Source organism: Cornus florida, unplaced genomic scaffold (assembly GCF_030987335.1).
Source record: "Cornus florida cultivar Cherokee Brave unplaced genomic scaffold, ASM3098733v1 CherokeeBrave_3.0.0_Hap2_Chr01, whole genome shotgun sequence".
Lineage (NCBI taxonomy): Eukaryota > Viridiplantae > Streptophyta > Magnoliopsida > Cornales > Cornaceae > Cornus > Cornus florida.
Window position 1 is genome coordinate 47,888,784 of NW_026775571.1, and position 15,389 is coordinate 47,904,172.

A 15,389-nucleotide genomic window follows, 5' to 3' on the forward strand; every position below is an offset into this window, starting at 1 on the left:
ATACAAATACAATATTATTTATATTATGTATAAACTAAATATTTATTGATTTAAAATTTATACTAAGAAATTTATAATTTATAATTTATAATTTAATCATTCTATTAAAGTTCTACACAATGTATTTGTCTTTTAGAGGAAAAGTAGGAGTCCGAGTAACACACTTAAGGAGAAGTGTTATATATATCCAATTTTGAAGAGTTTTTAGTTTCTTATTTGTGACGGAAAACAAAAAAAAAATTCATTTATTATTTCTACTATGTAAGAAAGGACTCTTTCTGCGTTGCCTATCATACTCTTTTTGTATGAGGAGTGCTATATATATCCCCAATCTTGGTGAGTTTTTAATTTACTATTTGTACGGGAAACAAAAAAAAAAATCATAATTTTTATTTATTTATATATTATTTATACTATGTAAGAGGGACTCTTTTTATTGACTTTGGAGTTTTCCGGTTTTCTCTTTCCGCCAGCGAAGGTGGCAATGCCTATCTGCGCATTCCTTTCCGAAGAGATGGTTGTTGATATACTGTCTCGACTCCCCGCGAAGTGTCTTTGCAGATTCAAGTGTGTATCGAAGTCATGGTTTGCTCTCATCTCAAGCCCTAATTTTGCCAAAACACATCTCAGTCGAAACGACAAACCCGAGAAAGTTTTTCTAGTTTCTGACTTTCTTTATTCCATCGACCGCACTGAAGCATCCAATAACGATGAAGTAATTGCAATGAAGCTTGATTTCCCTTGGATCAAAGACACATACTTGTTGGACGATTTCGTGGCTTCTTGCAACGGTTTGCTTCTAGTTGTTCTGAATAATCTGAATAAACTCGACGACTCCCCCATGTATTTGTTGAATCCGTCAACTAGAGTCCAAGAAATTACCAGATTACGATTTTGGGGTCGATCCATCCTCCAGGTTCTGCATATATGGACTTGGGTACGATTCGTCTATGGATAATTACAAGGTTGTAGCAGTTTCTGATTGTAAGGATACATTTGTTGTTGTCCATTCACTCAAAACTAGTTCTTGGAGAAGGAAATGGATCCAAGACTTCCCTTATGATAATTCTTTTCTCCTGCCTCGCTCAGGTGTTTTTGTAAATGGGTCTATACATTGGTTGACGAATAGGGCTTTGGATCATTCACCTGTGATTGTTGCTTTTGATGTAGCAGACGAGAAATTCCGGGATGTTTTGCTGCCTAACTCACATGGAATTTTGCTGCCTGCTAAAGCACATGCACCAAGTGGTTTGGGGGTTCTTGGAGGGTGTCTCTTCTGTTATAAGGAACATGATTATTTTGTCCAATTTGATGTTTGGGTGATGAAAGAGTATGGGGTTACTGAGTCATGGACCAAATTTACAATCTATATACCTGATAATATGTACAGTTTGCGATCCTTATGTGTACAGCTGGATAACGAACTTCTGTTGAACTTGCATGACGAGGAAATGGATGAAGATGAGAAAACTGAGGAAGATATATTAGTAATGTATAATTTTAAAGAAAAAAGATTGAGGAATATAATGGTGGATGCATTTCATTAAACGGGTACCAGTACCAGTCAGCCGTGACCTATGTCGAGAGCATTGTCTCACCCAATTTCCATTGTGGGATTGATAGAAAAGAGTTATCAACTATGACTGATACTATTTCCACTTTGGGGGCCCTCTGTTCTCTGATACTAGATTGGCCCTCTGTGTCTCTCTTTTTTTTTCTTTTTCTTTTTTTCTTTTTTTTTTCTTTTTTTTCTCATATCTTTGTGCGTTGGATACAGATTCATAGATCATCATTGTTAAGTTAAGATATTGTCCCGCAGACCTATTCTCTCTACAAGCACAAACCCTCTTGGTATTTGCTTAATTCCTTTAGAGACCACATCTTATGCTTGACCATGTCCGCTTTGTTCCTTTGCAAGAATTGAATATTATAAAATTGCCAACACCTGAAAGTCGGGTGTCTCATGTAACAATGGGACAATTTTGATTATTGACTTTGATAGTGTCTAGTATGAAATATTATGTGTGGTGGATTTCCTTAGTTTTGTTGCGTTTGCAGATGAAGTTTTATGTACTCTTCCTCAATGCTAGTTGTTACAGGGCTAAATCACGCCACAAATTTTAGCCTCTTTAATGGCACTTAGGGCCACCAAGTCTCAGCCAACACACAATACAACACACACAATACTGAAGTATAAAGAAGGCACACACAGTTTACAGGGACAAGCCCCAACCTTTACTCATATTAAACATACTACAAAGGAACACAGATTCGTACAAGAAACCAAGGCTCAACACAACACTATGTTTCACTCTCTATCTCCCTTCTACAGAACCCACATTAGCAATATATAGACAAACTCTCAAAACCGCCCACAACTGCCAACTAAAGTGGTGGATGACACCCCCATCCACCTAGGGTCGTACTGGCACCCTTAGAGGGTGCCAGCACTACATTTGCAATTGACAAGCCCAACTGTTAGATTGTTGACACACTCTGCTCATGCCACCTGCCTACAAGAAGTTGCACATTATCTGCCACCTTCTACATATCAACATAGTGGAGAAAAACCGACTCAAATCGCCTGTGTGTTGTCCTCTCAGACCTATGCCACTTGCATGGGAAATTACTCAGCACACCCCCACTCCCCAAAATATATGAACATGAGTGGAAAGTGCTAGTAACTAACCCCAACCAACTAAGCCCACTTAGCCATCTTGTGTAACCATAAACCATGACTTGTGTGGTCCACGCTTTAAGCAACATCTGAGCCAACCTTGTGAACCTAGCCCGTGCCAAGCCCACTAATCTGCACCCACATATAAATGTCTCAGAGTGCACGGCACGCCAAGCCATGCACACCCGTGTGCACACTTGGGTGCACACCCATAAGTGCACCGGCGCGTATGCTGGTGCTCATCTACGCGTGCCGTGCCTGAATGCCCATGCGCGCGAGGCTACCTGCCCGCCTGGACATCTGCGTATACATCGGGTTGGACACCTGTCCGCGCGCCCGCCTGAACGCCCGCGCGTGCGCCGCTGCACACCAGCGCGCGCGTCGGTACACACTTATTTGCCCTTCTGTAGTTTGGATGCTCCGCTCTTATGCAACCATCTTGGAGTGGTGCAACACGTGCCCATGCACGTTGGCTAATCCCTCTAATTAAGCCATGCCATAGCCCAACTAATGTGCTCAACAGACCCCTCCCTAGTATAGTTCTAAGGAAATTCAGCACTCTGACAGGAGCAGACATCACATATGCTTGAGGAGTCATAATGGTCTTTCAGGCCATTCCCGACATCCAAATCGAGTGCCGTCTACGCCAACCATCTTCTATGGACTCAAGATACCTCCCATCAAGATCCCGAGACAAAACTCCAAACTTCATTTTTTACCATATTTACGAAAATGCCACTGGGCACCCTAGTGCACGCTAAGTATCCTTTTGAGCATCTTGTGTGCACGCTGAGCATCCTGTGCATGCTGACAACCCACTGAGAATCCTCATGGTTGTCTAATCAAAGCCAAGGTGTTCCCAAGACATGGCATGGCCTTGAAATGCCTATGTCTTCCCTTGGACAAATGTCAAGGGGCTGACACTAGTCCACACAAACTAGGGTTGTTATCCACAAATATTTCACACTTTACAATGCAAAATTGTTTGAAGGGATTTTCATGTCACTACCAATGTAAAGATAATAATTGTTTGAAGATCATATACTTCTTTGATTGGTACATACAAAGTCGATGTAACGGCCCTAGTTTTTGAAGCTAGTGCGTCCTATGATGAACTGAAGATTTGACCCGATAACGGATCCAAATGCGAAAACAAAAAATAAGACAACGGTCTCCCAAGGCACAACACACCTCTAAGACACTTTGATGACCTTCCATAAGGTCGTGGAACTCAATAAGAACTAACGCGGAAGCAAAAGATCGAAAATATGACAAATAAGCCCCCAGGGGTAAAATAGTCATTTTACATGGAAATGATGTCCCTAGAATGTATATTATTCCTGAGACACATCCGTAACTTCATGGGAAGTCACGGAACTCAAAAAAAAGTAGCAGAAGCGAATTGCAAGAAAATCGGACAAAAATAGCCCCAAGGGCAAAATGGTTATTTCTAAAAATATGGATTTGGGTGTTATCAAACACACCACTTGAAAGAAAACAAAAAATTAATCAAGATGGACTCAAGAATCGCATGATTCGGAGTTCGGACGAAGGAGAAACGACAAAACAAGGAAAAATGAGCAAATACGGTAAAAAGGGTAAACCGATAATTATTCAGAAAGATCCTGGCATAACCGAGTACACCGTTGGATAGACGACAAAAAATTGATAAGAATGGACTCAAGAATCGCCTGATTTGGAGTCCAGATGATAAAGATATGAAACTTCAAAGTCTCATAAATTAGACCCAAAACGGTGCACAGGGGCTGCTGCCAAGAATTTTTGGAAACAAATGTTGTTTTGAGGGCCAAGATACAATTTTTTGGAAAAATTTTGTGAAGTAACTCCCCTAAAATCATGTTTTCTGATCAATCATGGTTCAAACCAAAATTGGAAAATAAAGAAAAATGGCTAAAATGCCCCCAAGATAAATCAAGTTAAGAGGATTAAAATTTTTCCGAGTTGCTGCCAAAGGAAAGGAAATGGGGCTTTGGGAGGTTTTTAAATTGCCTAAATTGAAAATACAATCTTAAAATACACCCACAAGAGCCCCCGGAAGTTTTGGATCGGTCGACACATTTTTCAAAAAAAAAAAAGTCGATGAATAGTACCAAGTTCTAAAATCTCAAGTTTTAAAGAAAATGGCATAAACCAGAAAAATGAACTTTGTGCAGGATTTTTGGACCAAGACGACATTTTCTGGAAAAACACGAAGAAGAACTCCCCCCCCCCCCCCCCCTAAAATCACGTTTTCTAAGTGACTATGTCAAGGCCGAAATTTATTTTAAAAATTAAATTCCTAAAATGCCCCTAGATCAGAATAGGTCAAGAGGGTCAAAACGCTGCTACATGGACTTTTCTGAAATCTGCCAAAACAGAAAGCAAAAATGGGACCCTTAACAACATTTTCTAGAAAAACACGAAGAAGAAACCCCCCCTAAAATTGAGTTTTTTACCCGAAAGAGTAGAAGAAAATAAAAAAAAATATAAAAAAAAAACACACTGTGAAATACCCATAATGTCCCCTAGATCAGAAAAGGACAAAAACTCAGAAAATGCAACTTTGCACCAAGTATGCATTTGACCTTAAATGCATTTCTAGGTTGAAACGAATGTGCACGCAAGTGTAATTAGCCTAAACACACGTGTTCCAATGGCCCACGGCCTCCTAGCATATCATATACAAAATACGACCTATCAACACCAAAAATCTCATGAAATTCCATAAGTAACTATGAATTTAAATTAGCATACATATCAAATAAATGTCTTTGGCCCTTGGGCTTATTACATACACGTCCAATGAGTGACAACAGGTGCATTTAAGTGCACATTACATAGCTTGAACAATAATTACATGTTTTGACATAATAAAACAAAATAAAGCATAATATGCTAACAAATGCATATTAATAAACCAAAAATGCTCCATGATAGTCAAGTACGCTTAAGGATGTTGTGCATCCCAAAACAACATTTCTTTACCTAAAAAATAACCCGATAACTTTAGGTTGAGTAAACAAGTTATTCGTAGGAAATGAGCATGCATAGACCTAACTTTTTACAAATTATTAAGTTGTTATAAATCAATTCATACGGTCATGCCACCTAGCGTCTATGTCAAAACTACATCATTCATACAATTTAAACAACATAGGAACATATAGTGTAACGTAACAAGACATAGGTATTCAAAGTTATCAACTTAAAGCCTATAATACGGAAACAACCGAAACGGTTCATGCCACCTAACGTCTGAGTCAAGATGTTTCTATATGATCACTCCTAAGTCATATTAGCATAAAGCAACAATGAAACACAGTTAGAATATTCCATACAACATGAAAAGGTTGTTAAATCTTCAAGGAATAACACTTGAAATTTAAAGAGTGAAATCAAACAATGTGGATACTCGGATATCGCCCGGATTAAAACCGTACTCTCGGGATCACTTTATGGCTACTAACTCATGGGTACCTTCCCCTAGTGCGCACTCTAATGTAAGGTGTTCTCTATCTCCCGTACTAGAATCAAGTCCTAGCTATAGTCAATTCTTGATGATATCCCAAGTTTCCAAAATCAGCAAGTTGTGTAAACCATAATTGTATCAACATACACATAATGCATTAAACCACATTCAATGCACAACCAAGATTTTGGAACACACGAGTCATGCCCTAAGTCTTCAACTATCAAATTTCTTGTAGTAAAAGGGTATGCCCCTTTGATTGTTTTGAGATTGTCCTTGGGTTTTGCATTCAGAAAATGATATAAATGTGTTTGGTACCAACTGATGTGGTAGCTACCAAGTAAAGAAAAGATAATTTATTTTTATTCTTTAGTGACAATTATATGTCTTTATAACTATAAAGTTTCGAAAATAGTCTCCAAATATTACGTAAAGAAAGCGTATATCTATACACACTAGAAATAAGTTATTAGGATTTGACTATTATACGTCCATTTATAACTACAAAGATTTGGAAATAGTCTTCAAATATTAATATCTATACACTAGAAAAAAATTACTGGAGAATGTAAATCGGTTTTTGTTGTTATTCTAATATGTCCAACCAAGGCTAAAAATTCAATAAGCAGCATATAAAAGGAAGTACATAATAGAATAAGAAGAAACAAGTTCAAAACTCCATGTCAATATTATTTGAAGACCCATTCAAATCATGTTTCAAGATTTTCAATACATGTGTGTGTAGTCAGAGGATGATGGACATGGTGGTAGAAGGAAGAAAGGGTTGAAAGATAAAATAAAGGAGAAGTTAGCAGGTGGCCAAAAGAGTAGTGAGCAGTCCACCATCACCCATAAACCATGAAACCCACTTCCAGCAATCCACTCCCGAATCACTCTCCATCCCAACCAACACATCTAACTCCAAATCATCCTCTATTACCATTCTCAAAAGATCCAATAACGATGCCAAATCATCTAAACCACCCACACCTCCCTCCTCCTTACACCCACCCATTACTCCACCGAAACAACTCAAAAACTCATCTCCACCAATGCATATCCCACACACTTAAGTTTACCACCCTCCCATCCCACCATCTTTCAAAAATCCTAAAGGATCTAACTTCCCAGAACCCTCTTCACTTCCCTTGAGACCTTACACAACTTCCTCCAGCAAACAGATTCCCTTGAAACCACCCACGACTACGAAGAAACATTCATCCCTTTCACCACCACAGGATGCATTTGCCTCCACCCCTAGTTTTAATCCGGTGTTGTATATTTCTCCTGAGCATCAAATCCAAGAGCTCATGGAAAAGGTGCAATGGTCTAACTCCATCATCTCCCAGCTAAGGTTTGACTTAGCCAAGAAAGAAGCCATCATTGACTGTCAATCTTGCACCAAGTGCTCTCAGGCACAGCCACCAGAAAAATCATTACCACCTTCACTCTTCAATGGTATTCCGGTTAATTAACAGCTGGTTTCTCATGGTCCAAGCAGCTTGGTTTCGAATTTTATTCCAAATTCAAATTTGAATCTGAATTCTCATCTTCCCCAACCCTTAAACCATAACTATAACATCAACTCTGACCTTACCTTTCACTTAAATAAACATATTTCTTCTGTTGACCAAAAAGGCACATGTATCAACCCCCCTCCCATTACCAGACCTTTCACCTCAACCTCAAAAGACTTTTTCTGACCCTCCCATTGACCACACAATCACATCACTACCTACTATGCAAGCCCAAACTGAGCCACCTCTTAAGTACCAAGCTACACCACCTAACACATCTAATCAAAAAACCTAGGCTTCTGTAGTTCAAGGAGGCTCATCAAAAATGTCTTTCCAGTTTCACAAGCCACCTCCTGAGGCATACACAACTGACAACACAGTTCTCATTAAACCACCTCCAGAGATTAAAGTTGAAGGTCTTCATTTCATGAAAACATACATCATTGGCTACTTTACACTCAAGAAACCACCCTTTGATATAGTCAAATCAATAACCACTAAACTCTGGTCAGACAAAGGCTTAAGAGAGGTTGCCTCAATAGAGAAAGGTACGTACCTCTTCTTCTTCTCTTCAGAATTTGAATGTGACTCCATTCTTTCAAGAGGTCATTGGTTAATTGTTGGTAAGCCAATCACTTTACAACATTGCACCCCTAATTTTGAGGTTCAGAGTGCACCATCATGTATCCCAGTTTGGGTAAAGTTGTATAATTACCCACTTCAGTATTGGAATTCCAAAGATTTTAGCCACATTGTTAGTGGAATTGGCAAACCATTATATGTTGATAATGCTACTAAAGCTATAAGCAGGACAAAATATGCTAGGTTATGTGTGAACATTCATTCTTCCAATGGTGTCCTCCCCTCTACTCGTCCTACAAATGCTTTGGTCATACCATTTCTGGTTGCTACAAGACCAAAATCATTCCTTCCACCAACCCTCACACTACCTCTGCTTAAACCTCAACAAAAGAATGGAGAATTGTACCTTACTCCAAAGGTAAATCCACCCAATCAGCACCTCTAAGCCCCCTATCTTTCCCTCCTTTTCTCTCCTCAACCATTTCCTCTTCAACTTCCAAATCCCAACATGTCAGCAACCATACACCAAAAACCACAAATCCCACCAGAAAAAGGCTTATCCCCACCCACCCAGCTCCACCAAGCCTCCCACCATCCCCTCCACATTTATCCTCAACCACCTCCCCTTCAGCTTCCAAATCCCAACTTATCAATAACCACACACCAAATACCACAAATCCCACCACAAGGATACCTAACCTACCCTCCAAAGCTCCCCACAATCCTGAAATGGAAAAGAAATTAAACATCTCAATTATCCTTCTAATCCCTGGTAATGCACCAAAAACTGACAAGAAATTATCTAGCTCACCTTCCTACTACACACCATTGAACAACATGTTCAACGTTTTAACTGATATTGATGCAGATATTAAATTGGAAAGTTATGATGATTCTGAATCCACCTCAAGCCTTCCAGCAAACATTAACTTGAGAAGGAAAGAGGAGTTCAATCTTAGAAAGAAGAAAGGCAGGAAAATTGCAGGCCTTCATTATCCTGCTTCAAAAGGACTTATCATCCCAAGAGGTCCTACTTCTCAATGATTTGTATTGCATCATGGAACATTAGGGGGCTGAACCTTCCCCTAAAGCAGAGAGAGATAAAGAAACTCATTAGTGAACACAATTTGGATATCCTATCTATTATTGAAACAAGGGTGAACCCTTCTAATGTTGATCTATTCATGAAATCCATAGGGGTTCAAATAAGGTCAATCAAGGAATGAGGGACTTTAGATCTTGTATCTCCAAAGCAGGGCTGGAGGACTTGAACTACAGTGGCATCTTCTTCTCTTGGACTAACAAGAGTCCCACTGCTAATATCTCAAGAAAGCTTGATAGAACACTAATTAATGGCTCATAGAATGCATCTTTTCCCTTATTTGAGTGTACTTTTTTACCATATGGAGTGTCTGACCATAGTCCAATGGTCATCAAGCTTGGAAACCCTCTCCCAAAAGGAAAACTCCCTTCAAATTCTTCAACTGTTGGACATCACATTCTGAGTTCTTCTCCATTGTTGAAAATGTATGGTCCAAACCTGTTTCTGGTGTACCAATGTATCAAGTAATCTCTAAGCTGAAAGCTCTCAAACACCCCCTCAAAAACAATTGCTCAGTTGTTTTTTGTGCCATCTCTAATAGAGTTAAGGTGGCTAAGGAGGAACTCCATGCTTGTTAAAGGGCTCTGGACCACAGACCTAAAGATGGTGCACTCAGAAATCAAGAAAAGCTTCTTCTCTCTTCATACCTTAAGCTTTGTGAAGCTGAGGAGGATATCTTCAGGCAGAAATCTCGGATTACTTGGCTAAAGTGTGGTGATTCCAATACTTCTTTCTTCCACAAGACAATCTCTTTAAGGTTCAATAGAAACAAAATTGTTTCTATAACATCTCATGATGGTGTTCTGCTGGAAACTAAAGCTACTATTAAGAATGAAGCCCTTGTACACTTCAAAAGTCTTTTAAGGACCAGCACTCATTCTTACACTGGTATATCCTACCTCAATCCTTTCCTATCCCCTATGTCCCTCTATCCTTCTGGCCCTCCCTTACAGCCATTCCCACTGATATTGAAAATTACCAATGCATACTTTCTATCCACAGTGACAAAGCCCCAAGTCCAGATGACTTCAATGCCTCTTTCTTCAAAAAGACATGGCACATTATTGGATAAGATGTTACCTATGCTATTAAAAAAAAATTCACCTCTGGCAAGCTATTACAAGAGATCAATTGTTGTTCAATCTCATTGGTGCCTAAGTTTGCCAATCCATCTTGCTTCAATGACTACAGGCCTATTTCTTGTTGTTCAACCATCTATAAATGCATTTCAAAATTATTGGCCAACAAGTTAAAGCTTATTCTGCCTATCATTATTGATCCTACCCAATCTACTTTTATAAGTGGTAGAAGAATTGATGACAACATCCTCCTCTCACAAGAGCTATTGCAAGGCTACCATAGACACTTAAGCTCTCCTAGATGTACAATCAAAGCTGACCTCAGGAAAGCTTTTGATTCTGTTTCATGGCCATTCCTTCTTGACTATCTCATATTGTTGGGGTTTCCCTACACTTTCATTCACTGGATTAGATTATGTATCACCACCCCTTCTTTCACCATCTCTCTCAATAGTGAACACCATGGATTCTTCGAAGGTGTCAAAGGCCTCAGACAAGTAGATCCATTCCCTCATTTTCTTTTTGTCATTACAATGCAAGCATTCTCCTCTATCTTGAAAAGTTGCATCTCCTCATCCCCATTATTCAAATACCATTGGAGATGTCAAAACCAAGCATTGTCCCATCTTATATTTGCTAATGACCTCCTAATTTTTTCTCATGCTAACATTGTCTCACTGCAGGTTATAAAGCAGGCACTTGACCATTTTACCTTGCTATCAGGTATAGCAATTAACCATTCAAAGAGCAATATCTTTCTATTTGGAGTTAACACACATCTGGAACCATCAATTCTTTCCACTGTTAGGATTCAAAAAGGCTCTCTCCCCATTAGATACCTTGGTGTTCCTCTCATTTCTACAAGACTCAAGTCAACTGACTGCAAGGTTCTCATTGATAAAGTCACAGGTAGAATATCCAGACAAGTAGATTCCTTTCCTATACAGGCAGAGTTCAACTTATTAAATATGTTCTCTGCTCTATGGTCTACTTCTGGGCAACTAAATTCATCCTACCTAACAACACATTGGAAGAGATCAACTGTATCCTGAGGAAGTTCCTTTGGAGAGGTCAAAAACTGAAGAAAATGGGAGCTAGAGTTGCTTAGAGTAGTGTCTGTAAACCTATTTCTGCTGGTGGTCTTAGCATTCTCCATCTCCAAACTTGGAATAAAGCTGTAGTCATGAAGCAACTTTGGTTCATGCTTAACCCAAATTGCTCTTCACTTTGGGTGCAATGGTCGAGGTCAAACCTGATTAAGGATAAGTGTATTTGGATATTAAAGACACCTCAGCCATGTTCATGGAATTGGCGTAAACTTCTGCAGCTCAGAGGTGCCATTAAACCCTTTGTCAAAATGAAAATTGGGAATGGTTTCAACACCAATTTCTGGTTTGACAATTGGTGTTTTCTTGGTTCTCTTCAGCACCTTCTCACCCATGATCAGCTTTTAAGCACAGATGTTGACCCTAACACTAAGGTTAGTTCATTTATTATTGGATCTTCATGGAGTAGTGTCTGTAAACCTATTTCTGCTGGTGGTCTTGGCATTCTCCATCTCCAAACTTAGAATAAAGCTACAGTCATGAAGCAACTTTGGTTCATGCTTAACCCAAATTGCTCTTCACTTTGGGTGCAATGGTCGAGGTCAAACCTGATTAAGGATAAGTGTATTTGGATATTAAAGACACCTCAGCCATGTTCATGGAATTGGCGTAAACTTCTGCAGCTCAGAGGTGCCATTAAACCCTTTGTCAAAATGAAAATTGGGAATGGTTTCAACACCAATTTCTGGTTTGACAATTGGTGTTCTCTTAGTTCTCTTCAGCACATTCTCACCCATGATCAGCTTTTAAGCATAGATGTTGACCCTAACACTAAGGTTAGTTCATTTATTGTTGGATCTTCATGGAGCTTTCCCCATGTCCTTGCAACCATCATTCCATAACTGCTTAACCTCAATTCCCTACCTATCCCTAATCTAGACCAATATGATTGCATCACATGGCTCCCTTCTCCAAACAGGAATTACACTATATCCCACACAATCTCAGTCCTTTCACCTAATACAAACAGCCCCTGGTCATACCTTAGTTGGTTCAAACATGGAATTCCAAAACACAACTTCATCCTTTGGTGTGCCATTCTACATAAACTACCTACCTATGATCGTAAACCAGTGGCCCATTGGCACACTCCAAATCTTTGTTGCCTCTGCTCAACTTATCCAGAATCTCATGACCACATTTTCTTCAGATGCTCATTCACCAATCCCTTGTGGAAATTTATTCAAACACGTTGTGCGTTCTATACTCAGCCTTCATCATAGAGGGATCTCATCACCTGGGCAAGTCAAATTTGGGTAGACAGTAATGATCCAAGGAACATTGTCCATAAAATCTGTCTTGTAGCTCTAGTCTACCATATATGGATGAAGCATAATCGAAGGTACTTCAGAGGAAGAGCCCTTTCAGCGAATGCTTTACTCAATCGGGTCCTTATTGATGTTAGACAGAAACTTTCCTACTTCTCTGTGAAAGATTGCCACAATGCCAAACGCATTGTGGTTGAATGGGAGCTTCCTGGTACATTCATCCATCCCCCTCCCATGCCGCCAGATTGACACGTATGGACCTCCTCTACTGGTCCTCCCCCTATTGGAGGTCTAAACTGCTCACCGGAATTTTAGTTTTGTAATTCAAATGGTTGGGCCGACTGGGTCTTATTTGTTAGGCTTCTTGGCTTTGTGCATTGCAAGACTTTTGCAAGTCATTGGGCAATAGGCCATATGTTTTCTTTCAGCCCTTATGGGTTTGTACAGTTTGCTATTTTTAATCTTATCTTACCATTTAAAAAAAAAAAAGATTTTCAATACATATTTTTACTCTCGAGGACATTACAAAACGTTTCTTAAAGTTTCCAAATGCACAATGGTCAATTAAGTGAATTTTATGCAATTAAACCAAGTTTAAAACCTAGGTAAAAGACAATCCAAACTATTAACCTATTTTTTAAGTTCTTTATGGTCTCACTTGCATTTTTCTAATATAATTGAACCTCATATTTCAATTGTCATTTTGAGTTTTCTGTTCATCTACAAGGACTCATGAATAACATGACACACATTACATTTTTTTCACCACCCTGACATAAAGCATGACTTTTTTGCGGAATTTGCCGACGTACACATTAATCTTATTCTAACAATTGCTTTCAACTTTCATATTTCATTTTCTTTCTTAAGTTTTTGGAGAAATTAAGAAGGGCAAATTCAACTTACTTCTCCCACTTAGGGTGTGTTATTTTTTTATCATTTTGCCCGTAAAATATTTGCTGTCATTTTAGATATTAGAAAAGCAAAACTGATATTCTAGCAATATTGTGTTGCTGATACCAATAGATTATGTTTGTCTCCATCAAGTACCTTTTAACCACTCAACTATATATCATAATATATAATAAGAAATTACATTATAATATAAATTATGTTATGTATGATATATATGTTACTTACACAAAAAAGAAGATATATATGTTTAATTATATATATATATATATATATATATATATATATATATATATAGTTTTCGGTTTGGTTCCATTGGTTTCACAGTTTGGTTTGTTTCTAAATTTTATGGAACCGGTAGGAACGATTTGGTTCCAAAACATTCTCAAACCGGTCCAATTCCAACCGTGTGCATCCCTAGAATGTATATTAATAGGTATCCTAGATACAGAATCTGACCTCCTTCTTGAAAAAAGATAAGTTAATAACTTTAGGACAAATTAGATGTTAGTGATCTACCCTACAATTGCTCTGACCATGAAGGAAGAAAAAGATATATAGTGACTAAATTTAAAATTTAAGTGCAGAGAAGTGACCATTGAAATTAATTTCTTAAATTATCCTTCTCACATTAAATACTTTCACATCATCTCTCCCTTTCTCTCTTTCTCACACACACAAAAATAAGAGCCCGCTGCTTCCTTTATTCAACTATCTTCGGCTAGACCTGTCAACGGATCGGATCTGGACCGGATTAGAGTCAATCCGATCCGAATCCGATAAGCATATTAAGCGATCCGATCCGATTCGATAATCCCACAGATTCTTGCATAGTCAATCCATATCCGGTATCCACTCTATTGGATGTCCGATCTGACAAATTCGATCCGATTATCACTTATACCCCTTTGCAATTTAGACACAGAGATTAAGCAAATTGATCCAATATTAGGGTAAGAAAAGAGAAGACAAATCAGTTTCTGTAACAAAGAACTACAAAATGAGTAAATAAGACCTTACTTAATATAATGCATGATCTGAGCTTCTTGGCCTCACAATTCCTTGTTGGATTTGAGTGGGGGAATTACTTTGAAAGATGAAAAATTAGGGTTTGCATGATCTGAGCTTTTTGGCCTCATGTAATCTGACGACGTTTGGATGTTTGAGGAGCTTCAATGTGTCAATCTCTCTCTTAATCTGCAATCTCCATTCAAAATACATTCACTGAGTTCAAGGAAGGACTAAAAGACACAAATTACACACACACATTAATCTGGAAAGAAGGAAATGGTGGGAGCACTACAAAAATAATCAGTATAATTAAAAAAACAAAGGTAAATAATATATTACCAAATTCACCTTCAAAGAAGTCCCAAAAAAAACCCTAGAAAAACCCATAATTAAATCGATAATTACATAAACATATACTTACGATGGGTAAATTTAATGGTAAGAATTAGAAGATCTGAGAAGGAAATTTCGATGAAGATGAAGATTAATGCCGATCAATATATAAACCTATATATATATATATATATATATATATATATATTGAGAGAGAGGGAAAGATATGGTGAGAATGGTGACTTGATCGGTGATAGAAAAAAGAAAAGAAAAAAATAGACTAAAAATAGAATAAATTACTCCGCAAGGTTGGACAATCGATCGCTGACTCTC

The 15,389-nt window shown here is 38.4% G+C and overlaps 1 protein-coding gene across 1 annotated transcript; it reads left to right on the plus strand.

Annotated features, from left to right (window-relative positions):
- Positions 1-514: 514 nt before the first annotated feature.
- Positions 515-1,547, plus strand: LOC132271688 (F-box/kelch-repeat protein At3g06240-like). Its single transcript, XM_059773143.1, has 2 exons — positions 515-843; positions 917-1,547. The coding sequence occupies exons 1-2, from the start codon at positions 515-517 to the stop codon at positions 1,545-1,547; spliced, it is 960 nt and encodes a 319-aa protein (XP_059629126.1).
- Positions 1,548-15,389: the final 13,842 nt, after the last annotated feature.

What these genes read in the sequence shown, in the direction of transcription:
- LOC132271688 (XM_059773143.1), top strand. Translation starts at nt 515, where the DNA reads ATGGTTGTTGATATACTGTCTCGACTCCCCGCGAAGTGTCTTTGCAGA. An exon ending in AAACTCGACGACTCCCCCAT is followed by an intron (nt 844 to 916) that starts GTATTTGTTGAA and finishes TCCATCCTCCAG; the next exon opens with GTTCTGCATATATGGACTTG.